Genomic DNA, 25,472 nt, shown 5'->3' with positions numbered 1-25,472 from the left:
AGGAACAGAGAGAGGCGCACCACTTAACATTCAGGGGGGGGCCATGTCTGATCCGACAGGCAGCGCGATGCAGCAACGGGCCGCTTCGCGCTTGGGCCGCTCTCGCGACTTGGCTTGGCGTCGTGCGCCAGCCCGCAAGTGCCGCCCACGACACCTTACTTCATTTGTCTGAGCGAAACGCGAGGATTGAGAAGAGGACAAGGAAACGAGCAATGGATTGAGACAAGCATTGGAATCTTGCAGGGCAAGAAAGGAACAAACGCACAATCACTGTAGATGTTGGCAGGTGGGGCCGGACGACCTTGTGGCCCACAGCCCCTCGTCATCGCTGCTCATTGCACCGCCCGCCCCTCGAGCCCTTTCTGAGCCCTGCTCTGCAACACTCAACTTCCGCTGTCTTTCTGTCCTCTCCTTCACGCTCACGCACGCACGATGGGAAGCCCGACATCACAATGGCATTGCTGTGAGCTCATCGTGATGATGGACGAGCGGGGACATTGTACAGAGTGAGGAGACAAGAACGAGTCGTAAGTCGGCCACGCACCAATTACTTGGCGTTGTTGGCAGCGACCTGAGCACGCATCTTGAGGTTCTTCTCGAGGGGTCCGTGGTCGTTGAGGTACTGGAGGTAGCATCCGTCCCTCATGACACGGTTCTCAGCCTTGGCCTGCTGGTACTGGTCCTTGTTCATGTTGGTGAAGCCCCACTTCTTCGAGATGATGATCTTCTGGCGACCGGCGAACTTGTAACGAGAGCGACGGAGAGCCTCCATGACGGTAGCGCGGTTCGACTCGCGAGTGCGGACCGAGAGGAGGATCTGGCCAATGTCGACACGGGCGACGGTGTCGTAGGGCTTGCCGTAGGCACCACGCATACCAGTCTGGAGCCTATCGGCACCGGCGCAGGACAACATCTTGTTGATGCGGATGACGTGGAAGGGGTGGACACGGACCCTCAGGTGGAAAGAGTCCTTACCCGAGGTCTTGGTGATGTACTTGTTGGCGCAAATACGGGCGGCCTCGAGAGCCTCCGAGGTAATCTGCTGGTGCTCATCGCAGACGAGGTGGCAGCAGAAGGGGAAGTCGTCGACGGAAGCCTTCTTGCGGCCCAGGTCGTAGATGCGGATCTGTACGAGAGAGAACGGGGAGGAGCGTCAGTCGGATGTCAAAGGGCTACGACGCCAAGCTGTCCGCCACCCATCCATCCTCCATCCATTCCCATCCCCATTCCTCAAATTCGCTGCACTGCCTCGATGCCTGGCACCTGAAGCAGCGGCAACGCCACCGCCCACGATATGTCCCCCCATGCCTTTCATAACAGCCTCGCTATATGATATCTCTCGCAGCGAATTCTTCGAAGATACGGACCTTGGGGTCGGGCACACCTGGAAGAAGGGAAGGGAGAATTTGAGTCAGATCGAGTTCCATTCGCTCGTCTCTCTGCCCATCGCAAGCTCACCTCGGTTGTACCTGGACTTGGGGAACGGCTACAATGAGGAAACGGTGCAGGAATAGGTGGTAGGACGGTCAGCCAAAACGTCCCAAGGAGCCTCATCTCTTCTTCGCCTGGCGCTCACCTTGTTCTTGCAGTAGCGGTAGCACCTGGCAGGGCGACGTCCCATCTTGAAGAGTCTGTACGAGAATGGAGAGTGAAGAGTGAGCGAATGATGATGAGTGCTTCGAGCGGCAGTGTCGGCAACGCACTTCTTAAGGGGGGATGTGGTGGTGGTAACAAAGACGAAGTCGTCTGGAAATGGCTGGCTCAGCTCGACGTCGCTCGCCCGCTTGCCCGCCCCGCTCGCCTCTGGGCTCTCTGCCTGCCTGCCTGCCTGCCTGCCTGCCTTCGCCCCTTACGCCCGAATCGTCGACTGGCCCAGCGCGCGGTCCCGAACGGGCTGGCTGAGCCTTGCAGATTGCGGCGAGCAGCTCGATGCAGCAAAATTCGAGGTAGAGCAAGCAAGGCAGCATCAACCACATCTGCGACGACGAAGACACGAGATGACTGCAGAGATCGAGATGGAGAAGTGGTTGCCGCCGATCATGACTCGTACATGTGCCCGAGTGGTGAGCGTGCTTGACAATGGCTTGACTCGAGCGAAGACGGAGACGTAAGGGCGTGGTGGCGAAGCGCGAGCAAAGCGCTCGGCGACATCGCACACAGAGAAGCTGCTCGTTTCACTGGATGCTTTTGTGGGAACGCCGCCCTAATCTGAATGAGTGACCACCATTGTCGCCAGCTCCACTGGCCCATCATTGTTCGCCAACGAGGTTCTGGCCTCGTTGATGGCCGTACGAGCTCGACAACTGACCCGGCAACCCCGACTAACCACGTGGCCTTGAACTGCGATCGGGCTTGAGGTGGACCAGAGTCGCCCCTCGTCCAACACGACGCTTCTTGCCGCCCAATGATGAACTGCCTCTCATGGTGGCTCCCGCTCTTTCTCATCGCCAAGCCGGCATGCCCGCCTGAGCTGCTCGTCCTCCTCGTTGTCATTTACTTCATCAAGACTCGGCCGTGGTGAGTATCGACGTCAGAGGGAAATCTGAGCGTGAACCCGAGCTGACCCCGATCCCCTCCCCCCCTGTCCTCGTCCATCTCTGCGACAGCTTCTACTGCACCGCTATCGTCATTGGGCTCTTCTTGGCTACTTCATACTGGGATCAGCTTCAGCCATGGAAGCCGACTGCTGACGCCTCGAGGCTGCTGAGAGTCAATCTTCCCGGCACCAAGACTGGATTCGACCTCGATCTGGGCTGGTCTTGGAGGTAGCAGCGTGGCAAGGCGACAAATCACCAGCCAATATCTCGGAACAAAGCGAATATCGAGTCAAGCATCAAAATTAAAGCTCAATAGCAGCAAGGTGTGCTGGGAAGGCAGTGGCCGGCTGCTGTCCTCGCGACTTGATGACGCTGCCCCGCACCTCTCAATCACACTACCACCTACTCATCAAACACGCAGGATCCTCCTGGATGAACATCGCTCGACACGTAACCAATGAATAAGGGAAGAGCATACGGTGGGAAGGCAGGCGGCAGCACCAGCGCAGCAGGGGCAGGGGGGGGGGGGGGGGATGTAGCGGAGGGCTCAAATCGGCAGGCCGTTTACCAACACCTTGCCACTACAATCACGCGCGTTGGCTTATGCAGCTCTCGATACCAATATCATGCTCATTTGGGCTCTGCCCTCGAGCATTCTGCCATCGCATTGGCGGTCGTGTGTCATCGTTGCTGCCTTTCCTCGACGTACCCCGCACCCGCACCTGCACGCCCATTTGCTTGACGCGTTTCCCTTTCCGTTGCTGCTGCCGGCAGCGGCTGAGCAGTCGACTGATTCGAGGCAGCAGCCTAGTGGCAAATTCGCCCATTCCTTCTTTCGATCCTCACCATCCCCTTCCCATTCCCACTGGTGCCCCCCTGTTTCCTTACCCTTCGTTTCACCGCCCTTTTTTCAATCCTTTGGCAAGCTCTGCTCCCTTTCACCATCGCGCAAGATGGCGCCTCCGCAGCGTCGCGCGAGCAGGGCAGCCGTCAAGGCTGAGGAAAGCCCCGACTCGCTATCGCCCACGCCTAGCACCACCGCCGACACTGGTACTACCAGCCGTCACACGACCTCTGGAGTCATAACGCCAGCCACGAGCATCGGTGATGACACTGGCAAAGCCAACACCAAGAATGTGAGTACACGCGCATGCAAACGCGCCACGCTCCGTAATCCTTGAGCTCATCAATCTCCACTCCACTCACGCTCCGCTCAGCGTCAGACCGGCAGCCCTGAAGATGCTGTCGGCGAGGATGATCCTGGATTCTCCATTGTCATTCCACGCGCACGCCCTTCTCGTGGCCGTTTCGCTACTACTGCGCAGAGCTCCGCCTCTGCGTCCTCCTCCAAAGCCGGCACCTCGTCTGCCGCAATGATCGCAAAGGACGATGACGACGACGTCAAGCCTGCTATCAGCAAGCGTCGCAGCACCAGCTGCGGCAAGAAGCCTGCTTCATCAGCCAAGAAAGAGATCATTGACCTCAGCATCAACTCTGGTTCGAGTGGTGTGAGCTCCTCCGGTCGACCCAGTCGCCGAGTCTCGTCTGCTCGCAAGTCGTACAAGGACGAGCCCAGTGACGATAGCGAGCTGAGCGACGTACCTCTCGCCTCAACTTCCAAGGGCAAGGCTAAAGGCAAGGCTAAGGCTCCAGAGCTCAACATCGCCGATGACTTGGCCAACTACGACATGTCGGACGACATTGAGGACGCCGATGAAGATGACTTCAAGACATCGATCAAATTTGGCAAGAAGAGGTCTGCGTCGGGCCCCAGCCGCTCGAAGCAGCGAATTGAAGACGAGGACGATTCGGACAGCGAGCTCAGCTACATTGAAGACGAGGCCGAGGACTTGCTCGCCAAGCCTCGCGCCAAGGGCCGTCAGCGACGAGCCCCACGCAAGTCGGCTGCAAGCTTGCAAGACCGTGAATTTGACGGCGACGACGACTATGAAGACTCGGAGGACTCGGAGGACGAGGACTTTGTTGACGACTACGCTTCCCACAACGCCGTTGCTCTCGCTAGCGCCGACGCTGGATCCACCTCCCCCGAGGTGGGCGCATCCACCTCTGCCAATCCCTCTAGCGCTCGTGGCCTCCACGGCGAGGACATCAGGTACGAGACATTCAAGCAGCGCCAAGCTCGACTGAAATCCGAGAGGCACCTCGCTCGACGCAAGAAGGTGCCAAAGCTCACGCCCTACCAGAAGACGGTGCAGTCGCTCGGCAAGCACCACCCCGAGCTCGTTGGTCTCTGGGATGATCTCAAACAGACCTCTGGCGCACCAAAGAATGTCGCTACCGTCCAGCCCAACGGCCTCAAAGCCACGCTGCTTCCCTTCCAGCTCGAAGGACTCAACTGGTTGCTCGAGCAGGAGAAAGGACCATGGTCTGGAGGTGTCCTCGCCGACGAGATGGGCATGGGCAAGACGATCCAGATGATTTCGCTCTTTCTCTCCAACCGCGACAAGCCCACTCTCGTAGTTGCACCCGTCGTTGCCATCATGCAGTGGCGCAACGAAATTGCCAAGTACACGGATGGCTTCAAGGTCCTCGTTTGGCACGGCGCTTCGCGCGAGGTCGACGCCAAGAAGCTCGCCCAGCACGACGTCGTTCTCACGAGCTACTCGGTGATGGAGGCATCTTTCCGCAAGCAAGAGATCGGCTTCAAGCGCAAGAAGGAGCTCGTCAAGGAGAAGTCAGCCCTGCACGCCGTGCAGTGGCACCGTGTGGTCCTGGACGAGGCGCACAATATCAAGGATCGCGCCACGAACACCGCCAAAGCTGCGTTTGAGCTCAGCAGCACCTATCGCTGGTGCCTCAGTGGGACGCCCCTCATGAACCGAGTGGGAGAGCTCTACTCAATGATTCGCTTCTTGAATGGCGATCCCTATGGCTACTACTATTGCAAGCAATGCCCTTGCAAGAGCCTTCACTGGCAGTTCAGCGATCGCCGCTCGTGCGACAAGTGCGGCCACACACCCATGCATCACGTCTGCTTCTGGAACATCTCCGTCCTTCGTCCCATCCAGCGCGATGGCACCAGTGTCGGAGAGGGAGGTGAGGCCTTCCGCCGCCTGCGCATTCTCCTCGACCGCATGATGCTGCGCCGCACCAAGCTTGAGCGCGCAGATGACATGGGCTTGCCCCCTCGCACCGTCGTGGTGCGCAAGGACTACTTCAACGAGGAGGAGGAGGACCTTTACGACTCGCTCTACAACGATGGCGCACGCAAGTTCTCGACCTTTGTCAGCCAGGGCACGATCCTCAACAACTACTCGAACATCTTCACGCTCATCACGCGCATGCGTCAGCTCTCATGCCACCCTGACCTCGTGCTGCGCTCCAAGACGGGAGTTGCCAAAAAGCTGCTGGGTGATGCGTCGAATGACACCATCAATCTCTGCCGCATCTGCGCTGAGGAGGCCACAGAGCCCATCGTCTCCAAGTGCAAGCACGTCTTTTGCCGCGAATGCGTGCGCCAGTACCTCGAGTCTGCATCGGAGGAGGTTCCCGTCCCCGACTGCCCCTACTGCCACGCCAATCTAAGCATCAACCTCGACCAGGAGGCCCTCGAGGACGCGAGGCCCGAGGAGACGAGGCAGGGCATTCTCGGCAGGCTTGACGTCGCCAACTGGAGGAGCTCCACGAAGATCGAAGCCCTCGTCGAGGAGCTCAACAAGGTCCGCCGCGACGACTCAACGATCAAGAGCATCGTCTTTTCGCAGTTCACGTCCTTCCTGGACCTCATCGCCTTCCGACTTCAACGCGCCGGCTTCACCATTGCCAGGCTCGAGGGCAGCATGACCCCGGAGGCACGCGACCGCACTGTGCGCTACTTCTCTGACAATCCCTCCGTCACCGTCTTTCTCGTCTCGCTCAAGGCCGGAGGTGTCGCCCTCAACTTGACCGAGGCTAGCCGTGTCTTTGTCATGGACCCCTGGTGGAACGCAGCCTCCATTGGCCAAGCCGCAGACCGTATTCACCGCCTTGGGCAGACGAGGCCCATCATCATCACCAATCTCATCATCGAAAACTCCATCGAATCGCGAGTCGCTGAGCTTTCAGCGAAGAAAATGGCGATGGTCAACGCTACTCTGTCGAACGACGACGCTGCGAGCCAGCGCCTGACCGTCGCAGACCTGCAGTTCCTATTCCGCATGTGATCGAGCATACAAGCGGAGGAGAGAGGATCAATGACGGCAGGCGATCGTAGCAATTCACACAGTCCACTTCAAGATGCCGACGTGGCATCGTTCGAGACGACCGAAGCACGTTTAGGGAGGCCGCGGCGACAGCATAGCACGCAGAGATGCGCTGTGGCACGCCACACGCTCAAAGACCCGGGGCGAAAGAGAGGCGTTTCCACCAGACCTCATCAGGCAGATCGTCTCCACTTCATCAAAGGCAATCATCGCCTCTCTATTCCCATCACCATCACCAGCTAGTTTCAATTGCGTCCACCTCGACCCCCATCCGCTTCACGCAAATCCCCAAAGAATTGTTCCTCTCGTTGTCGCTTAGCCCTCGACCCAGAGTCACATTCACGCCCCTCACCACCATATTCCAGTCGTCCACATCGTCCACGCACGTTCATTGGCAGCCGAGCACACACGACCGGTCACCAGCCTTTTACGTCTTATCTCAAATCCATTCTATCCAGTCAAGCGCGTGTCAGGGTCGTCATTGGGTGATTCGGAGTGAGAAGTCAAGATGTCTGCTGCGGTGCAACATCGTGCTCCGAAGTGCTCCTCAGCCTAGGGTAGGGAGCAACAGCCTCAGCAAAGATGGGCAGTATCGGCTCAGAGGCTTGCGCAGGAATGGTTCTCGCCGAATTCTAGTCCAGGATTGAGCCGTGCCTCGATGGCTGACATGCGACACGAGACTGCGATTGTTACAGAGAAAGCACAGGGATGAGGCTGAATACAAGTACGAGACCAGAATGTGGGTGCCGCCGTGGGAGACGAGGGGATCGAGAAGGGGAGAAAACGAAGCGTCTACTGTGTGCCACTTTGGTCAGGTCTTGAGCTCCTCGAATCTAGCCTTGGCCTTCTTGTTGCCTGACCCTTCTTCGACGGGCGGCGATCCATCCGCTCCTCTCTTTTTCGAGGTGCTACCGCTCCCGCTGGCCTCTGGAGGGGTAGAACGTGAAGCTCCCTCTCCTCGCATGACGCCCATGACACCAGAGACTGCATCGCTCATATCCCCCGAAACAGTTCCCGCAGCAAGCAGCGACTGTATCATGCTGATGTACTCTTCGTCCGAGAAGCCCATAGCAGCAAGCGGGTTGACGACGTTGGGGTTATCCTCGCCGCCTGTGGAAGAAGTGTCGACGGCGCTACTGCTGCTCGCGGCTGCCCCCGGTGGCGAGGCGCCTTTTGCAGTCACATTGGGGCCATTGCCCATCATGGCTGCGGCTGGCAGTGCTTTGCCTGATCCAGGAGAAGAAGAAGAGGGCCAGCCGCTGCTCTCGCCGTTGCCGTTGCCCTTGCCTGCGCCGCTGCCGCTGCCAGAGCCCGATGCTCCTGAAGTACCGAGCGCAGCGGCTGATGCCGCGGTGGCTTGGAGTACGCCCTCGAGCGTCTCCTTGCTCACCGGCGGGAGACCGAGCTGCTTGGGGATCTGGTCCATCTTCTGCACCGTCTTCAGGTGAATCAAGTGCTTCTCGAGCATATTGAGTAGCCCCTCCTTCGTGAAAGGCTTAGGCAGGACATCGTTCATGCCCGAGGACATGTAGGTGAGAAGGTCGTCAGGGGAGGTGTTCGAGGTCATGGAGATGATGGGAGTACGTGGGTCGCTGTCGGAGGGGAGGAAAAGGCGGTTAGCGAAGGGCTCGGGCGCTAACAGTCGAGATCAGTGATACGTACAATTGTCGAATGAGGGACGTAGCCGTCACACCATCGAGATTGGGCATCACGATGTCGCAAAGCACGCTGATCACGGCAAAGGCAAGAACTGTCAGTGGGGCTTGTGCGGCCGGACAATGCCTGAAGGACTTACAGGTCATAGTCAGACATGGTCATCTTGTTAACCGCATTGACTCCATCCACTGCAACGTCGATCGCGCAGCCAAAGACTTGAAGAAACTTGGAAGAGAGCTTGCGACAGACGGCATCGTCATCTACCAGGAGTACGCGAGGTGGGACTGCCCATCCAGGGACGTATGTTGAGCGACGCACGCGGAGCATGTTTGAGCCTGGATCGCTGGGCGTGAGAGAGCGGCGACGCCCATCTGCATCTTCGTCGCCATCGTCGTCTGGCGCTGGTGTGGTGGTCGTCGAAGTCGTGCGCTGGTCGACCTTGGGCATGTCGGCGGGTAGGTCCTCGAGCGGGGGAACGGAGATGCCGTAGTCTTGCTTCTCGCCATTACCCTCTGACGTCGCACGCCCGAGAGCTGCATTAAGAGAGGAGCCACCCGCCCCATCGGCGCTACTGCCCTCGCGAGGCTGCAGTGTGCCAACAGTGAACACGCGCAGTCCAGCTCCCTCGAAGCCGGCGAGACTCGGATTGTCGACAATGTTGGCGGCCGTGTTAAAGAGCGTGTTGCTCTCGTCATCGTCGAGGTGTGGTGGGTGCAGGAACATGCTCATCTCATCGCTCTTGCCGTCTGAATTGTTGCGCAGGATGCCCTGTGGTCGCTCAGACACGGCGGGTGTCAAGGCGCTTTGTGACGGAACAGTGGCCGGCGAAGGGACCGTGGCCATGCTCTTTGGCGAGAGGTTGCCCGCCATCGATTGGCGAATGGACGAATGGCGCGAGACCCTCGATGCTTGCGATGTCGGTGATGCAACTGTCGATTGGCCGCTTGGTGTGCTGTACGAGTCATGACCGCCGCCGTTGCCACCCTTTGAATACGAATCATTTCCTCTTGTCGCCTCGTCATTCGATGACTGCGCCACACGCTGTGAAATTTGGCTCATCTGTCCAAAGGTGGCTTCTGCAACATCCTGATAGTTGCCAATGAGCTTCTGTGCCTCTTGAGCTGGGACAAAGGGGCCGTCTGCGAGGGCTCCGGAGGCGACGCTCGAGGCCTCGACCTTGCGATCGTTCTCGAGGTTCATGAGATACTGGATGAGATTTTGCATCAACTGATCTTGTTGGACCATGTTGCGCTGGAAGGTCAGCATCTCGCCTATGACGCCTTGGTACTGCTTGGTCAAGTTGGAGATGTGACCGCTCATCTGGTCCTGAGCCGCAGTGAGCGTCGCTATTTGATCCTTGAGCTGCTGATATTCTTCTGCACCTCTCTCGGCCGCCTCTGCAGGGTTGAGCATTGTGGGGCTGAGGTCGCGATCGTCTCCGCCGCCACCAGCGCCGCCCTTCTTCTTACCCGAAGGCAGCTTCCTACGCACGTTCTCGAGCAAGTCCTCACGACCTCGGATGAAGTCTGGATGCTTGAACTCCCAGACTTGGTCAACGGATTGAGTCGCCTGCTCTTCAGGGTTCTTGACCTTGTGAAAATCATATTTGTTCAGTTGACGGACGAAGCCTGCGCACCAGGAGAAGCAAAGGTCAGCTTGGAGTCGTCAAAAGCGCGTACCAGCACCAAACGCACTGGCGAAGTTGGAATGACGAAAGTGTCGCGGCAGAATGTGCTTGGTGAAGTCGTTCATGTTGCGTACGACGAACGAGTCGCCCGTGTGAGACCAAGAGACGATGGATGAGTACGAGAGATCATCGAGCATGGTGAAGAGCTTCTTGACAAAGTCGCTGGTGCCTGTGCGCAAAGAGGGCGTCAGCATACAGTGGGCCACCGGGCCACCGGGCCACCGGGCCACCTGGGCACGCATGTCATTGCCCCCGCTCACTCACCTTGCTTCTGCCCACCGGGCCCCCCACCTGCACCCTTGTCATCATCCTCCCCCTTCATTCCCGAGTAGCCGTCGTTCTGAGAATGTCCGCCCCTCATTTGATTGGGATGCTGCGACGTGAATTGCCCCTGCATGCCTGGTGGGAAGCTGAATTGTGGCTGCTCATACGTAGGTGTGAGGACCGAGGGTGGCGCATGGCCATGCCACTCGCGAAAGGTACCGGGGGCAAAAGCAGGAGGTGGAGCGAATTGATTGTTGAGCTGCTGCTGCTGTTGTGGCACTGGCTGCTGATGGCCTGAAAGCTGTCTCTCGTGCTGCGATGCTCCGAAACCCTGCTGAGGGAAGCCAGTGGCGACGGGGTCCCTTGGCTGCTGGTGTTGAGGGGCATACATCGGCTGCGGCGGTCTCTGTTGCTGCACTGGATTGGGCGCAAATTGATTCGCCTGCGGCTGCTGCTGCTGCTGCTGAGGCTGCTGAGGCTGACGAGGGGGGCCGCTGCTCGTCCAAGCGCCGTTGCCCGCTTGCCAGGTGTTATTGTGAGTGGATGTGCTCCCTCCGGCCCCGTTGGGAGGCTGCTGCGACCATGGCTGGCTTTGACGCCCAGACATGGTCTGTCAGGATGGTAGTGGGCGCAGCGAGGGCGCGGATTCGACGACTGACCGGTGCGCCGTTGTTGATAGCGATGAAGCGTGACGATGCAGGCTTGAATTCGTCCGTCGTTGGTGTGCTGAGATGTCTGTCGAGGCCTTTGTTTGTCAACTTCACTGCAAATGTGTGGTGATCGAGAAGTGAAATGAAGGGCCAGGTGCGGAGAGCGGTCAGACACGAGGCAAAGGGACGCCGAATTGAAGCCCTGTGATGTCAAGCGGTGAGATCGACTGGGCGCTCGATTTGGCCGGTGACGACACCAACTCCGCACAGACACAGAAACGCTTGCCGCGCGTCGATTCTCCTTGTTGACCACGACAGCATGCGACGGAAAGTGGCTCTGTGGCGCCAACTCTTGGCTGAGGCCTCAGGTCCAGACACAGTCGAAGAATCGGCGCCCTACGGTCAGACAGGCAGACAGATGATGGTGACACAAGAAAGTACTACCCCCAAGTCGCTCAGTTGTGCTCACTGTCAGTGGGCGGCAGAGGGTAGCGCTGACTAAGCCAGACATGCCCTCCTTGGAGTGCGGCCGGGTGTCTCTGCGCCGGCCGTGAGACAATGCTCTCAATGCCCGACACCAGTGACACTCGAAATGGGACCTCTACCTGACCGAGACAGCAGCGGGAGGAGGCTCTTCGTCGATCTCTGGTGACAGTGAGAAGGCAGGAACGCGGCCAGCGAGAGACCGTCGTCTTCCCAATGGGATCAGCTCAGAAGCCGCAACTCTAAGATATCGCACGAGCTTCTTCACGGAGGGGGCGCTGCCTCCCCTCCTGCCTGATCGTTCTCATGGCTCAAGGATCGGCCCTCGACCCTTTGCCATCAGCATTCTTGTAGATCGTGAAGATCATCTCGTTGAAGCCCCCGTCGCTAGACTATGCGTGGCCTCCGCGTCGCGTGGCGGTCATTGTGCTCGCTCCTTTCGCGCGCGGCAGCAGGGCCACAGACACTACGCAGGGTCCAGATGAGACTGGCCTTGTGCCTCAGTCCCAAGTGCTCGTCCCCCGTGCGCCGATGCCTCTGCTGCTTTTGCTCTCTCATTTTACCGTCCGCCACAGCGCCGAGCGCTCTCGGGCCCTCAAGCTGGAGCTGGAGCTGGGGCAAGGGTTCAAGGTCGTCAACGATCTCTGGACTGACTTAGTCTCTTACCATCATTCCCATCTTGAACGTCTGACCGCGTCCCATACGGCTACGCAACACCACAGCGTTCAGAACGACCCCCACACCTGCGTCTTCTCTCTCGTCTTCCCAACGTAAGAGCTTCGCCTTCGATCAGCAGCGACACAACTGCCGCTGCTCCGTTGGATACTCGGAGCCAGTTTCAAAATAGTCGAGACTTGACCAGGAACCACGCACCGAGACCAATCCCGCACCATCAACACTCTTGAGTGAAACCAAGAGATTCTTCATCTCCTCTCTACGTTGCACGTTTTAGGGCTGCCGATTACCGCTCAGCCGAAAGTTCGTGCTTCGTTCTCATCAAGGCTCCTCTCAGCCTCCTCTACTCGCCACGACAGACCGCTCTCGCGTCTGCTGCGCAGTAGCTTTGCTTAGAGTGAGTCTTCACACCACGGCCTGACACGTTTGGAACCACACATTCTGACTATTGACCTTGCTGTTTACTACGCTCTTCAGAGCTTCAAACCCATCCTCTTTTCTCCTGACCGCTGCACGCGGTGAGCGAGACTTCCATCCCCCTCCTCTGGGACAGGTTGATCCTTCCCTCTCCCCGCATCGTATCCTGCTGTCCGATTGCGCTACAGCCAAAAGGAACGATATCAACAAATCTTTTCATCCTCTTCAATAAGGTCAACTCACCTTCCCACACCGACAACACCCCTTGCACCTTCCCACCACACTCGTCCTGGCGAAAATGTCTTTTCAGCAGGACTTCGACTTCAGTGCTTTCCTCAACTCGCCAGTGAACGCCGATGTGGGCCTGCCAGCCGCCTACCCAGATACTATTGGGCAGCAGGAGCAGAACGATGATCTGATCGAGTCGATCATGGCTTCCGCATCTGCTGCATCAGCAGAGGCAGTTTCTGGTCCTGACAGCTTAGCGCCAGGCAAGCCTGCTATGCCCATCGCCGCCAACAGTTGGCACGCTGGTACCCATTGGCAGCAGTCTCAGCCCGGACATCTGGCCGGCACATCGCAGCTTGACACACCTTCATCCAGCGAGGACAGTGCTCTCAGCTCCGATGCTATGAGGTACAGCTCGCGCATCGCCGCGCATCATTCACATCTTCTTCGAGGGGTGCTACCGTCGGTGCCAAGCATGGCTGGCTTCCCAAACTCGGTCAGTGCCGCATCACTAGCCCTTTCCGGCCAACGAAGCAGCGGTGGCAGCGTCAGTTCAGCTTCCGTACCGCTCAGTCAATCGGCACGTCGTGCAATCGGACCAAGCCCGGCTCTCACTTTGCAAGAGCGTCGTCGCAACTCTCGTCGTGCCCAGCAGACACGAACGCAACAGACGCAGGGCACTCTACCCTCTTCTTCCGTCAGTGGACGCAATGCGAAGCGTGGCATGACCACTACGACTGGCCATATCCACGGCCCTCCTGTGGGTTCCAAGCAACAGAACCCACCTCGTCAACCAGCTGCCATGGTGCGCCAAGACAGTTCCTTTGCAGCGACTGCAGCACCCGTAGCAAGCGACGCCTACTCGAGCTCAGGATTTGACCTCCTCGGCGCCCTTGCTCGTGTCATGCTGCGACCTCACCCGCGCATCGCTCTTGGTCCCGTCGATCTATCTTGCTCCTTTACCGTATGCGACGCACGACATCCTGAGCAGCCTATTGTCTACTGCAGCGACACCTTCTGCAAATTGACGGGCTACAACCGCAACGAGATCCTCGGCCGCAACTGCCGCTTCTTGCAGTCACCAGATGGAAGGGTGCACCGAGGCTCCGAGCGCTTTCACACCGATAACGCCGCCGTCGCCCACATGAAGCAGCACTCGCAGGCGTTTCAAGAGTCTCAGGCGAGCTTGATCAACTACCGCAAGAACGGCACCCCCTTCATTAACCTCGTGACCATCGTACCCATCGGCTGGGGAGACAATCCCGAGCCTGTCTACCTCGTCGGCTTTCAGGTCGACCTTGTCGAGCAGCCAAGCGCCGTCCTCGAGCGCGCAGAAGATGGCTCCTACGTCGTCAACTACACCAGTGGCGCAGCCGTGACTTTGCCCGCTAGTACCGTCGAGCAGATTGTCCCTGCCGCTGCTCGTGATCTCGATCAAGAGGCAGCCGCGCGCGAGATCAGTGTGGCTCGAGAGCTCATTGCTACCATGGCGGGCCATAAGGCAGACTCGGAGCAGTGGGCTCGTATCATGCTGCAGAACTCGCACGACCTCATCCACGTTCTCAGTCTCAAGGGGACTTTCCTCTACGTCTCACCCTCAGTGGAGCGACTGCTCGGATGGAAGCCTGAAGAGATGATCGGCAAATCGATTTCCGACTTCTGCCACCCGTCAGATGTCGTACCCGTCTTCCGGGAGCTCAAGGATTCGACGAGCAATGCCAGCATTAATGCCGCGGCCAAGAAGTCGCACCGAGTCGACGGCAACGCAAACCGTGCTACCAAAGGCGGTGTCGGCCAGGGTGGACCCGAGGTCAACCTCCTCATGCGTATGCGACACAAGACTTCTGGCCACTCGTGGATTGAAAGCAAAGGCAAGTTGCACCTCGAGCAAGGCAAGGGTCGCAAGGTCGTCATTTCCTCTGGTCGCCCTCGCCCCGTCTACGACTTGGCTTGGGCACCCGTCAAGGCCACCGTAGACGACCAGCGGCCAAACTTCTGGGCGAAGGTTTCGAGCGACGGCCTGGTCCTGTCTGCCACCGACGGAGCCGCAAGTGTTATTGACGGAATGGACCATTCATCACTGTACGGTCGGCACTTGACGCAGATGGTCAACAAGCAAGCCATGCCTGCGCTCCTCGAGGGCCTTCGAGGCATTACTGTCACGACGGTCATGCATCAGATGTACAACGCAGCCGACGAGGTCACGTGGGTCCAGTCAACTCTCTTCCCCTCGGCGGTCATGCCCGGCGCCCACACCATTCCCACCGTCTTCGTCCATGTAGCTCTACTGACCCCCGACGAGATTGGCGCTGGCCACCCGAACACGGCACAGGCCAATGACAAGCAGAAGGACGCCACCTTCAGCGCTGCCGCTGCCGCTGCCGCAGGGGGCACGGCCACCACTACTTCGTCCGTATTTGGCGAGCTGGCGACTCAGCGCTCGAGCAGCCACATCTTCGAGCTCCACTCCCTCAAACACGTCAATCGTCGCCTACGCGACGACGTGCGAGCCGCCACAAAGAGGCTCGGCACCACTGCCGTCCAGCCTGGAGGCAGGGTGCCCGCGCCACTCAAGGAGGGCTTCGTCCATGCCCTCAATGAGCAGCGTAGCTACTCGCGCGGCGCCCAGCAAACGAGTTCTTCAACCCCCGCCACTACCTCGTCATCGGGCAAGGACACAAAGTCGGGCGTCAACAGCGGCAGTAACAGCCGTGGCAGCGGCAGCGATGATACGGCGCCTACCACTGCAACGTCCGGCAACAATAGCGACTCGAACTCTTCGACTTGCAACGGAGCCGACAAGAAGCTGTCTTGAGCAGCAAGCGCCTTTCGCCGCCCTCCACCAATACCTCGCCCACTGCTCACGTCTTCAGCCCCTCACCCTCTTGACCCTGTTCTACTCCCCGAGCCACATTACCCTGTCCGGGCCCGATACCATCTAGCTCTCTGATCTTCTCTCTCACTTCTCGTTCCGGGACATTCCAGGTCACCATCTTCATCTGCTTACAACTCCCGACGACACACTCATACTCTCTTTATACGACCCGCGACTCTCGCACCCTCTCCCTGGTTACGAGACCCGAGAAAGTCCGTCGTTCGCCCTCACTGGACGACCGCCTTCTTTCTCTGTCTCTCTGCCTGTCTCGGTCTCTTGATCTACCTTCGTGACGATCACATACGAAATCACATCGATCTGCTTCACTGACACGATATGCTGTGGTTGTTCGTCATCGTATCAGTCCAACTGTCGCTCTCCTCGCCATCGTCACCGTCGCGGTTTTGTGTGTCTCTCGTCGCACGATGACGACGCGTCTTCCCTGGGAATCGACGCGCCGCGGACCAGGCAGGAGGACGAGGCCGAGTTGGCCAAGGCCAAGGCCGGGGCAGAAGAGACGGATCGAGGCCAGCCGCTCCGCCGCGAGACGACGAGGCGAGGGTTGAGCTGGGGTCGAAAAGTCTCTCAAGCTTCGCAACGTTATCATTGCGCCTCTTTCTTCCCTTACCCCACAACACCATCAGTCGCGGCGTCAGACATCTCTGCTCTCGGTGGTGGCAACAGACGCCCTCAGCTCCTGGTTGAGGTCTTATTGAGAAAGCAACACGGCGCTTCTGGCCCTTCCTGCGTCGACGGAAGGCTTTTCCCTCTTCCTCTTTTCCAGACGACTCTTCTTCCTCTTTTACACCTTCGACTTCATAGCCGCTCATCGTCAGCGCACCTTGGGACGAAGTGTCAGCATCCCACCTTGATTCTGCCAGCAGCGTAGCAGAGCTCGCAGTCGACCGCGGCTCTCTTTTACTCGTTCCAGCACATTGAACAACACGCTCTGGTGGCGTTCTCTCAGCTCGTCAGAACGTCTATACTCGCAAGCAGGACAACGTCAATCACGTAGCTGAAAAAGCTCAGCAGCCTCGTTGTGCTAGAGCAGGCTCGAAGGAGAGGCCAAGAAAGCGTCGGAGAGCGCTAGAAAATCGGGAGAACCATTCAGACCGTGCATTCATCGGCCTACGTCCACTTCCCCCATCATGGCGCACGAACCGACATACGAGGACTACGTTGAGAGGTGAGCACGTTGAGAGGGGGCGATGCAACGACTAGACAGCAGCACTTCCTGTGCTGCTCCGGTCTCGTACCGCAAGGCGCACGCTATGCTCACCTCATTCTCTCCCCAATATTCTCTCACAGGATCCACTACTCAGAGAAATACAGCGACGACAAATGGGAATATCGCCACGTCATCCTTCCCAAGCCCCTCCTGAAGATGATTCCGAAATCATTCTTTGACCCCGAAGAGCCTGGGGTTCTGCGTATACTGAGCGACTCGGAATGGCGTGGCATTGGGATCACGCAGAGCTTGGGGTGGGAGCATTATGAGGTGCATGCGCCTGAGCCGCATATCTTGTTGTTCAGGAGAGAGAAGGACTTTCAAGAAAAGTACAATGCTCAGCAGGCTGCGCAGGGGAGGAAGTGAAGAGGGGCAGGGAAACATGAGGGTTAGCAGCGAGAGGAGGGCTCTTGCCCAGATGCTCAAAGCGAGTGGCGAGAAAGCACAAAGAATGTCAGCTCAGCGACGGCTAGAGGCTTGGGCTTCTCTGTGCGCATCCTACCAGAGTCAGGAGTGTCTTGCAGGCGACAAAGCAGAATCAAAGAAGAACAATCAGTGGCTCGGACTCACTACGGGGCCAATGTACACATGAGGAAGAACCGCACGGCCAGCGAGACCGAAGACGACGGGATAGTGGCATTCATTCGGGCTCACACTCTGCCGGACAAGGACACATACGGTCAGGCAGTTGCGAACACTCTGCTGTTGTCGGCGCCAAGGACTTGCGCCGTCTCTCTTATCTCACACTCTCTTTTGCTCGGCCTTCAAGCAGCTTGCAAACAATGTCATCGCAGTACACGAGTCGCGTTTTTGAGTGCGTCGCCACATGCGACGGGAAAGAGACGTACAAGGAGCTTCCCTCAGCACCCACGCTCATGCCGCCTGCTCACCACTGTACTTTTCCAGCTTCTGCTCTGCCTCCTCCCACGAGCTTGTCGCCTCACACAACCCCTTGATGACGGCAATCACGTCGTCAATCTTCCCAATCAGCTGCTTCGTCGTGTCCCTCTCCCTGAGCGTCATTGTTCCATGCGAGACACTAGCAAAGTCGAGCGTGCAAGCGAAGGGCGTGCCCAGCTCGTCATTGCGGCTGTAGCGCTTGCCAATAGTAGCGCTAGAGTCGTCCACGCGAGCAGCGATACCGTTGCGACGCAGACGGGCGGCGACGTCTCGTACAAGCGGGGAGAGCTTCTCGTTACTTGAGATGGGGACGACGAGGACCTTGATCGGCGCAACGAGGGGAGCGAACGAAAGGACACCTCGGTCCTTGTCTTCTGCGCGGGACCAGAAGGAGTGCTCGAGCAGGGCATAGAAGATACGGCCCAAACCGAACGAGGGCTCAATGACGTTGGGCGTAAACTCGCGGACCATCTCTTTAATTGTCTTGAGCTCGATCTTGAGCAGCTCGGGCGAAGAAACCTCGAAGTCGGTCTCAGGCACCTTGGCAGGGCCGTTCTTGAGCTGCGAAGCCAAAGAGGCGAGCTGCTCCTGGTCCAGCGCAAGGATAGCCTCTTCAACGGCCTTTGCGTCCTTTTTGAACTTGGGGCCAAGGGCCTTTCGCTCAATCTCGGGCACCCACTTCTCGTAGATCTTGGGCTCCTTGTGCAGCTTCTGCACAGTCAAGTCGCGCTTCGTCTTCTTTGCATGCACCGTCAAATCGTACGCAGAGCGGTCCGCGCAACCGACGCACTCGATCCAACCATATGACGTTTGGATCTCAGCGTCCCAGCAGTCCGAGGCGTAGTGGGCCATCTCGTTGGCCATGTGCTGGCGGAAACGCAGGCGAGAGGGATCGATGCCGATTTTGAGGAGGTAGAGGTTGATGCGAGCCAGAAAGTAACCGAGCGTCTCATTGTCGACCATGCCACTGGAGACGGCCTCGCCGACCGTCTTTTCGACGAGAGTCGTCTGACCAGCTTGCTGCACGTCCTTTGGCAGGAAGGACAGCTTGACGTCCTTGACCTCATCGAAGCGGATGTGCTTCTTGTCGAGCGGGTCGACAAAGTGCTCGATCTCAGCCATTGTGAACTCACGAACACGGAGCAGTCCAGCACGAGGGCTGATTTCGTTACGGAAGGACTTGCCGATGTGAGCAGACGCGAAGGGGACTCGGCCAGAGTTGAAGTCGAGGAGTCGAGAGAAGTTGACGAAGTGACCCTGAGCCGTCTCTGGGCGAAGGTAACCCTTGAGGGCGCCCGTGGGACCGATGTTGGTGCCAAACATGAGGTTGAACTCGATGGGCTCGCTGACCTCGTTGCCCGACTCGGGGGCGCGAATGTCGTACTTCTTGATGAGCTGGCCGAGCTCGGGGCCGCCGTAGTTGTCAATTTGCGCGAGAACATTTTCGTATTCTGCCTTGACGGCGTCGTCGAGCTTGACGGCCTCGGCCTTGACTTTCTTCTTCTTGGTCTTCTCGGCGGGGACGTCCGCCTTTGGTGCGCTCCCACCAGCCCGGGCCTGCTCGTCGCCCTTGAGTCTTGCCTCGAGTACGCCCTCGACGAGGTGGTCGGCACGGAAGATCTCGCCATTCTTGGAATCCTTGCACATCCAGTCGGCAAACTTGTCGACGTGACCGGACGTCTTGAGGACCTCGTAAGGAGTCATGATGGTCGTGTCGAGCTCTAGCATCTCCTCCTCGAGGATGAAGTGGTTGCGCCATGCCGAGATAATGTTGGCCTGCAATGCTGCGCCCATGGGGCCATAGTCGTAGAGACCGGCCACACCGCCATAGATCTCAAAAGCCTGGATGTAAAAGAAGCGCTTGGTCATCAAGCCCTCGAGCTGGGCGCGCGAGAAGGGGTGAACGGTCTTATTGACCTCATTCTTGGCTGACGAGGACGACATGGCGGCGAGTGGAAGAGGGGCACCGGAGATTAAAGGGCCCTGCAGAGGTGAAAGTTGACGAGGTAGTGAAATGCGTGGCGCCTTGGAGAAGAGGGAACAGCGAGCAAAGGTCGATGGGCGTGCGATGCTACTGCGAGCTAGGAGCATACACTCTCGTGATGATTGGATCGAGAAGAATGCGAAGGAGCGAAGGCCGAGCAGCAGGGCGGACAAGCGGACGGACCACGGCAACGAGTCAGATCCAGGCCATAAAAATCCATCAGCGCTCAAGGCGCTCGCTCCACCCTGTGGACCAAGGCAGTGCGACCTACCCTCGGACGTAGCTCACGCCCACGCTCAATCGCATCCCATAAAGGTGATCCAGGCGCTTGATGCCATTGATGCCACCCTCTCCACCTTTACTCGCACGTCTGCGCGCAGCCTACCTACCATCTCTCCCTCGACGATGCTATTCTGCCCATCTGTGACTAGCCTGCCTCGGCTGACCTTCAACCATGCCAAAGTCGCCTGTCTCTGCGCCCCGCGCTTGCTCTCACTCGAGTGGGCCCATTTGCCTGCCCTGCTGCCCGCTCGGCCTTTGTTGCCGTCAACGCGCTCGCGCTTTGGCTTGATTGCTTTGGGCTCGTCGCTCTCTCGGTCTCGTCCGCGACGTCTGGCTCGCGGACTGGCTGCTGCAGCCAGCCTGGACGACGGGGAGGCGAGCGGGTCGAGCGGCGACGCAGCTTGCTTGGGCCCACGGTCCGACAAGACTCAACACGACGGCTTGGCTTTCCAACTGATCCACAACTCCCTCTTCTCCCTCATCTTCCCTCACAACAATAGGCATCGAGGGCTGTGCCTTTGCCGACCTCGTACAATAGTGCAGACCAGACCCATTTTATTCACCACCTTTGCATCGGCCTGGACGCCGTAGCACTCCCCAGAGGAGCAAAACCAAGAGGAGCACAGCAGCAATAGTCAGCCCACGCAACTCGACCGCAGAGCGGTAGCCAATCATCTACACTCGCGACACACAGCCCACCAAACCTTCTTCGACATCATGTCCGACAACAACAACAACAGTAACAGCGGCAACGGTGCTAGCGCCAACAATGCCTCTTCTTTGCGTCCACCCTCCTCGGCCACGCCCCAGACCCACTCGATGGGATCCGCTCCAATCGGACGATCCTCCAGCCCTCTAGGGTCGAACCCATCGCGCTACTCTTTGGGCAAGCCCTCGACACCCTCTGAGCAGATGCTCCGCAAAGCTCATGACGTCGGTGTGAGCGGTGGTGGTGCCGGTCTCCGCAGTCCCTCGTCCACCTTCAGCCTAGGCAGCAGCGCTGGCCTTGCCCGCTATGGGCCCCGACCCAGCTCCGAGATGCTCGGCATGGCCGGGGGCAACTCTGTCAATGCTGAGCAAGAGGCCATCGACAAGTGGTTCGAAGATCTCCAGCACTACGAGGCCACTCTCGAGGAGATGGCAGCCGCTTCTCTAGACCAGAACTTCAAGGAGGAGCTCAGCGCCATCGAGCAGTGGTTCCGTGTCCTCAGCGAGGCAGAGCGAACCGCAGCCCTGTACAGTCTGCTGCAGGAGTCAACACAGGTCCAGATTCGCTTCTTCATCACTGTGCTCCAGCAGATGGCTCGCAGCGACCCCATGAGCGCTCTGTTGAGCCCTAGTGCCAACAATCCAATGGCCGAGCAGATGGAGGCTAAACTGGCTTCCCTTGGCCTCAAGTCGCCTACCGCCATGAAGACGCCTTCTTCCCCTGGTAACAGGGCTACGCACTCGTACCTCTCCCCCAATGCTGCCTCAATGAACTTTAGCCCCGGCAGCGACGCTGCTGCAGCTCTCCTCGCAGCCCAGCGAGCTAAGCTGAAGGCCAACCGCGTCTCTGCGCCTGGTACATTTACGGGCGATCAGCGAGGAGAGCATCAGCGCAACTCCTTCCAGGGCAGCGGCCTCGACCAGGTTCAGGAGCGAGGTGGCGACAGCCCAAGCATCAATCGATCTCGCTCTCCTGGCCTTGACGCAGGTGGTAGGCCCAAGTCGATCGATGTGTTGGGCGCCAGCGCAGCCAAGTCTCCACGTCGAAGCGGCCCGCTTGACGATCAGCTGAGCCCTGTGCCCAGCTCGGGCAACTGGGCGAGCATGGTGAACACGCCCCTGACCAACATGTTCGACGACCATCAAGGCAGCAACGTCAACCTGGACGCCGCCTCTAGCCAGCTTGCTACGGTCGCCGAGGGTCAGACGGGCGGAAGCGGTATCCAGCTTGATCAGGACATGAGCAAATACCAGCGCAGGCGTAGCGGCCAGCCAGGCTACGATCAGCAATATGGCTCCGGAGGTGGCGGCGGTAGCGGTCACTCTCCCAACCTCGGCTCTTCAGCCTGGCCGTCCAACTCCTCTGCGTCAGCCCAACAGCCTGACTTCCTGCGTGCGTCGCCCAACCCAGGCTCTGCGCAGTTTTCTGCTTTCCAAACCATGTCTCCCAACACCTTTGCAGGGCTGCAGAGCCCCAGCGGCGGCTTTGGAAACGGAATGAACATGCAGATGATGAATGCCATGGCGGCGATGGGCGTCAACAATGCCAATGCGGCTCAATTCCTTCAGATGCAGCAGCAGATCCTCCAGAACCAGCAGCAAATTGCAGCTATGGCTGCTGCACAGCAGCAACAACAGCACGGGCAACGCCGAGACCGTGCAGGTGGCCTGACCACGCCTCATACGGCGGCAATGGCTGGCCGGCGCAGCCCTGCAGCTAACAACAACCGCCCTTTGGCCCCGCCCAACAGCGGCAAGGGCCTCGGAAGTGCTACCACTGCCACGCCAGGAAGCGCTGCCACGGCTGGCGGAGGGGAGGAAGAAGTTCCTGATCTCTCGGTCCTCAATGACGTACCTGCCTGGCTGCGTCACTTGCGCCTGCACAAGTACACGCCTAACTTCGAGTCGTCCAACTGGAAGGAGATGGCCGTCATGACTGACAGCGATCTCGAGGCCAAGGGTGTGGCGGCGCTCGGTGCGAGGAGAAAGTTGCTGAAGACGTTCAAGGCTGTTCGAGAGAAACACGGCCTGATGGGACGGGACGATGAGGAGAAGGCTGGAGATGGGCTGAGGGGAGCTGCTACTGCTGCTGCCAGTGCGACGGGGAAGAAGGAGGGAGAGAGCACGGATTCTTGAAAAACGGCCGCAGGATGGAACAAGAGGTCGGGCACGCATGCATGGTTGCACGTCATCATAAGGCCACGCTCAAAATACACGGACGCGGGGTCGTCATCCTTACAATCTTTAAGCGCAATCTACCCCTTCTACTTCTTCTATCTCTCCTTTTGTGCCTATGATTTCCTTCCTGTCTTTATCGAATCCAAGCTTGATCGTTACCAGTCTGCAACGCTTCTCGAGTACGCTTGCCGCCTGCTTCCCCTCGATGCGTCGTGGCACGGAGAGCGGCCGTGCACGAGACTCGCGTGGCTCGTCTGAGTCTCGCAGCGGCTCTTTGACTCCGGGTCAACACTACGAGGGGAGCCAACTCTATTCTTCCTCCTCTCCTCTTCATTACATCTTGCACATCTACCCTCATCTGCATCGTCTTCGCAACATCGAAGAGGCTGTCTCTCAGCCTGCAACATGTCACAGCCCGGCCCCTCGTCAGGCCTGTCCCAACGACGCCGTGGAGGCGGAGCAGGAGGTGTTGCTCACCTCGACCTCGACGACGCATCAACCAGTCGCCCTTCCTCACCTCTCGCATCCCCCTCGCTGAAGCATCGCCCCACCGCCAGCAACAATGGCTCTTCGAACGCCGGCCCATCAAGCAGCACCGACGCCCCTTCGGGCCATCGAATCGCCTACGATCCGCGTGACCTCCCAAACACGGACGAGGACTCCCACCTTCCCCGCCTGACGCTCATGGAAGAAGTGCTCCTTCTAGGTCTGAAAGATCGTCAAGGGTACCTCTCATTTTGGAACGACTCCATCTCTTACTCTCTCCGCGGAGCCATCCTTGCTGAGCTGCTCTTGAGGAGAAGGCTGAGGGTTGTGCGTGACCCGAGTAGGGGCAGGGTGGATGTACAGGATCGTCTCGTTGAGGTTGTAGAGGAGAGGGGAGGGAGGGGCAAAGTCAAAATGACAGGCGAAGTATTGCTGGATGAGGCACTCAAGATGATTAGAGGGTCGGAAGAGAAGAGAAGTGTGGCCGAGTGGATTGATCTACTGAGTGGTACGTATCAAGCCTTCGGCCCTCCTGTCTGACCACTACTTTGTCTCTTACACCCTGCTCCTCTCCTTCTCCTCGCTCACTCTCCCTTCCGCCAGGCGAAACATGGAACCTCTCCAAAATCGGCTATCAGCTCAAGCAGGTCCGCGAACGCCTCGCGAAAGGCTTGGTAGACAAGGGTGTCCTGCGTACTGAGAAGCGCAACTTCTTGCTGTTCGACATGGCCACCCATCCCGTAGCAGACGCCACAGCCAAGCGCCACGTCCTGCGGCGTGTCACCACACTCGTCTCCGGCTCAGGCGGGGGAGGAAGCGGGTCGACCAGTAGTGCATCTCACCTTACGGCGCTCTACGGGCAAGGAGCTGGAGATGGGGATGGAGATGTGAGCTTCGCAGCCCTCCGTTCTCTGCTACTGGTATGCTGCGCCTTTGCTGCCAATGTACTGGACAATGCGCTTGTTCACTTGAGCTACGAGGGGAGGGAGACGGCTTTCCAGAAGGTGGAGGACTGGCTTGACGTATTCGGAACATGGCCTATGGCGCAGGCTGTCCCTGGGGCTGGAGGTGCGATTGGACAGGGGGCTGCCATGGCATCCAATGGAGCAACCTCATATTCGAGCTCGGCGGCTGCGAAAAAGTCGTCTGCAGGTGGTGCAAGGATAGCAGAGGGAAGTGTAGTAACTGACCCCGCCGAAGAAGGTATGGGCGGGGGGAGCTCAGCAGGGTCAAGCGGTGGTGGAGGTGGCGCTGCCTTCTCAGAAGCAGGCGCAGCGATGGGCATCTCAACGGCCGATTTGGTACGCCACATCCGCACACAGGAGGCTACCGACGCAGGCGACGAGATGTTGGAAGGAGTCGCGGGGGTCTTGGCCGTGCTGGCTAGGATGGATAGTCTGGTGAGCAGGATGAGTGATCAAGCGATGGTTCGGGGGCGATGAGGGACTGACTTTCGATTCGACCACTCGCTCCCACAGCTTTAGGTATAGGGCATCGTGGAATGCAGGATGTACGCTCAGTTGCAACGCTACCGCCTTGCCATCTTTGTTGCATGGCAAGAGGAGGAGAGAACTATCCATATCAAGCATACCTATTGAGGACTGCCTCTACCATCTTTATGCGGGGGGCGGCGAGTAATCTGCTCCGTCTTCTACGCCTCCCTCCCGCTTCGTCGGTGATGCAGCAGATGTTGTGTAGCCAGTCCCTTGACCTTCGCCGTCCAAGTCCATGCCACCGCCACGGCCCTCGCCTTGGCCAGCAGTCTTCGCCTGTATGCTGCTGTTCCTGCCGGTCTCTCTTTGGACACTCCTACTTCTGCTCCTGCTCCTGCTCCTGCTCCTGCTGCCTCTGCTCATGACGCTGCCCGACCGCGATCGGGTGAGTGAGCGCTGTCTTCCGCGCTCGTAGCCTTCATCGCCGTAGCTGCGCCCTCCGCGGTAATCCTCATCAAGACGACGTGTTGGTGGAGACCTCGACCTCCTCGTCGCATGTGGTGAGCCTCTACGATGCTGTTCGTATCGATCCTGATACC

At 58.7% G+C, this 25,472-nt stretch overlaps 9 protein-coding genes across 9 annotated transcripts; 6 read left to right on the top strand and 3 right to left on the bottom strand.

The window, feature by feature from the left end:
- Positions 1-208: 208 nt before the first annotated feature.
- BDZ90DRAFT_235293 (putative RPL10-60S large subunit ribosomal protein L10) lies at positions 209-1,631 on the bottom strand. Its single transcript, XM_025507259.1, has 4 exons — positions 1,577-1,631; positions 1,459-1,486; positions 1,368-1,384; positions 209-1,126 (listed from the first exon to the last, which is right to left on the bottom strand). The coding sequence occupies exons 1-4, from the start codon at positions 1,619-1,621 to the stop codon at positions 548-550; spliced, it is 669 nt and encodes a 222-aa protein (XP_025364664.1). The 5' UTR covers positions 1,622-1,631; the 3' UTR covers positions 209-547.
- A 597-nt stretch (positions 1,632-2,228) lies between these two features.
- BDZ90DRAFT_229084 (hypothetical protein) lies at positions 2,229-3,051 on the top strand. The gene is made up of 2 exons (XM_025504904.1): positions 2,229-2,517; positions 2,607-3,051. Exons 1-2 carry the CDS (start codon positions 2,405-2,407, stop codon positions 2,767-2,769), a joined length of 276 nt encoding a protein of 91 aa, XP_025364663.1. The 5' UTR covers positions 2,229-2,404; the 3' UTR covers positions 2,770-3,051.
- A 1,174-nt stretch (positions 3,052-4,225) lies between these two features.
- BDZ90DRAFT_215549 (hypothetical protein) lies at positions 4,226-6,700 on the top strand (the record flags this gene model as incomplete). The annotated part of the gene is made up of 2 exons (XM_025504240.1): positions 4,226-4,519; positions 4,589-6,700. 2 exons carry the CDS (start codon positions 4,226-4,228, stop codon positions 6,698-6,700), a joined length of 2,406 nt encoding a protein of 801 aa, XP_025364662.1.
- Positions 6,701-7,745: 1,045 nt separating this feature from the next.
- Positions 7,746-11,401, bottom strand: BDZ90DRAFT_235288 (hypothetical protein; the record flags this gene model as incomplete). Its single annotated transcript, XM_025507258.1, has 6 exons — positions 10,347-11,401; positions 10,090-10,251; positions 8,535-10,023; positions 8,402-8,467; positions 7,923-8,331; positions 7,746-7,841 (listed from the first exon to the last, which is right to left on the bottom strand). Coding segments are annotated over exons 1-6 (2,829 nt in total), but the record flags the coding sequence as incomplete, so codon positions are not given.
- A 1,120-nt stretch (positions 11,402-12,521) lies between these two features.
- Positions 12,522-15,806, top strand: BDZ90DRAFT_3457 (hypothetical protein). Its single transcript, XM_025509511.1, has 3 exons — positions 12,522-12,551; positions 12,632-14,261; positions 14,316-15,806. The coding sequence occupies exons 2-3, from the start codon at positions 12,870-12,872 to the stop codon at positions 15,612-15,614; spliced, it is 2,691 nt and encodes an 896-aa protein (XP_025364660.1). The 5' UTR covers positions 12,522-12,551; positions 12,632-12,869; the 3' UTR covers positions 15,615-15,806.
- Positions 15,807-16,744: 938 nt separating this feature from the next.
- BDZ90DRAFT_229080 (putative CKS1-cyclin-dependent kinases regulatory subunit) lies at positions 16,745-17,706 on the top strand. Its single transcript, XM_025504903.1, has 2 exons — positions 16,745-16,860; positions 16,983-17,706. Exons 1-2 carry the CDS (start codon positions 16,823-16,825, stop codon positions 17,266-17,268), a joined length of 324 nt encoding a protein of 107 aa, XP_025364659.1. The 5' UTR covers positions 16,745-16,822; the 3' UTR covers positions 17,269-17,706.
- Positions 17,707-17,775: 69 nt separating this feature from the next.
- On the bottom strand, positions 17,776-20,784 carry BDZ90DRAFT_244854 (glycyl-tRNA synthetase; the record flags this gene model as incomplete). The annotated part of the gene is made up of 2 exons (XM_025507476.1): positions 17,776-19,785; positions 20,773-20,784. 2 exons carry the CDS (start codon positions 20,782-20,784, stop codon positions 17,776-17,778), a joined length of 2,022 nt encoding a protein of 673 aa, XP_025364658.1.
- Positions 20,514-23,122, top strand: BDZ90DRAFT_229078 (hypothetical protein). The gene has a single exon (XM_025504902.1). It carries the CDS (start codon positions 20,786-20,788, stop codon positions 22,910-22,912), a length of 2,127 nt encoding a protein of 708 aa, XP_025364657.1. The 5' UTR covers positions 20,514-20,785; the 3' UTR covers positions 22,913-23,122.
- A 153-nt stretch (positions 23,123-23,275) lies between these two features.
- Positions 23,276-25,248, top strand: BDZ90DRAFT_229077 (GPP34-domain-containing protein). Its single transcript, XM_025504901.1, has 3 exons — positions 23,276-23,948; positions 24,044-24,840; positions 24,919-25,248. Exons 1-3 carry the CDS (start codon positions 23,360-23,362, stop codon positions 24,922-24,924), a joined length of 1,392 nt encoding a protein of 463 aa, XP_025364656.1. The 5' UTR covers positions 23,276-23,359; the 3' UTR covers positions 24,925-25,248.
- Positions 25,249-25,472: the final 224 nt, after the last annotated feature.

Source organism: Jaminaea rosea (genome assembly GCF_003144245.1).
Source record: "Jaminaea rosea strain MCA 5214 unplaced genomic scaffold BDZ90scaffold_1, whole genome shotgun sequence".
NCBI lineage: Eukaryota > Fungi > Basidiomycota > Exobasidiomycetes > Microstromatales > Jaminaea > Jaminaea rosea.
The sequence above is the reverse complement of the archived record's forward strand: the minus strand, read 5'-3'. Positions and strand labels throughout refer to the sequence as shown.

What these genes read in the sequence shown, in the direction of transcription:
- BDZ90DRAFT_229077 (XM_025504901.1), top strand. Translation starts at nt 23,360, where the DNA reads ATGTCACAGCCCGGCCCCTCGTCAGGCCTGTCCCAACGACGCCGTGGA. An exon ending in GTGGATTGATCTACTGAGTG is followed by an intron (nt 23,949 to 24,043) that starts GTACGTATCAAG and finishes CCCTTCCGCCAG; the next exon opens with GCGAAACATGGAACCTCTCC.
- BDZ90DRAFT_3457 (XM_025509511.1), top strand. Translation starts at nt 12,870, where the DNA reads ATGTCTTTTCAGCAGGACTTCGACTTCAGTGCTTTCCTCAACTCGCCA. An exon ending in CAGCCGCGCGCGAGATCAGT is followed by an intron (nt 14,262 to 14,315) that starts GTGGCTCGAGAG and finishes GACTCGGAGCAG; the next exon opens with TGGGCTCGTATCATGCTGCA.
- BDZ90DRAFT_229078 (XM_025504902.1), top strand. Translation starts at nt 20,786, where the DNA reads ATGTCCGACAACAACAACAACAGTAACAGCGGCAACGGTGCTAGCGCC.
- BDZ90DRAFT_229084 (XM_025504904.1), top strand. Translation starts at nt 2,405, where the DNA reads ATGATGAACTGCCTCTCATGGTGGCTCCCGCTCTTTCTCATCGCCAAG. An exon ending in TTCATCAAGACTCGGCCGTG is followed by an intron (nt 2,518 to 2,606) that starts GTGAGTATCGAC and finishes TCTCTGCGACAG; the next exon opens with CTTCTACTGCACCGCTATCG.
- BDZ90DRAFT_229080 (XM_025504903.1), top strand. Translation starts at nt 16,823, where the DNA reads ATGGCGCACGAACCGACATACGAGGACTACGTTGAGAG. An exon ending in TACGAGGACTACGTTGAGAG is followed by an intron (nt 16,861 to 16,982) that starts GTGAGCACGTTG and finishes ATTCTCTCACAG; the next exon opens with GATCCACTACTCAGAGAAAT.
- BDZ90DRAFT_235293 (XM_025507259.1), bottom strand. Translation starts at nt 1,621, where the DNA reads ATGGGACGTCGCCCTGCCAGGTGCTACCGCTACTGCAAGAACAAG. An exon ending in ACCGCTACTGCAAGAACAAG is followed by an intron (nt 1,487 to 1,576) that starts GTGAGCGCCAGG and finishes TCCTCATTGTAG; the next exon opens with CCGTTCCCCAAGTCCAGGTA.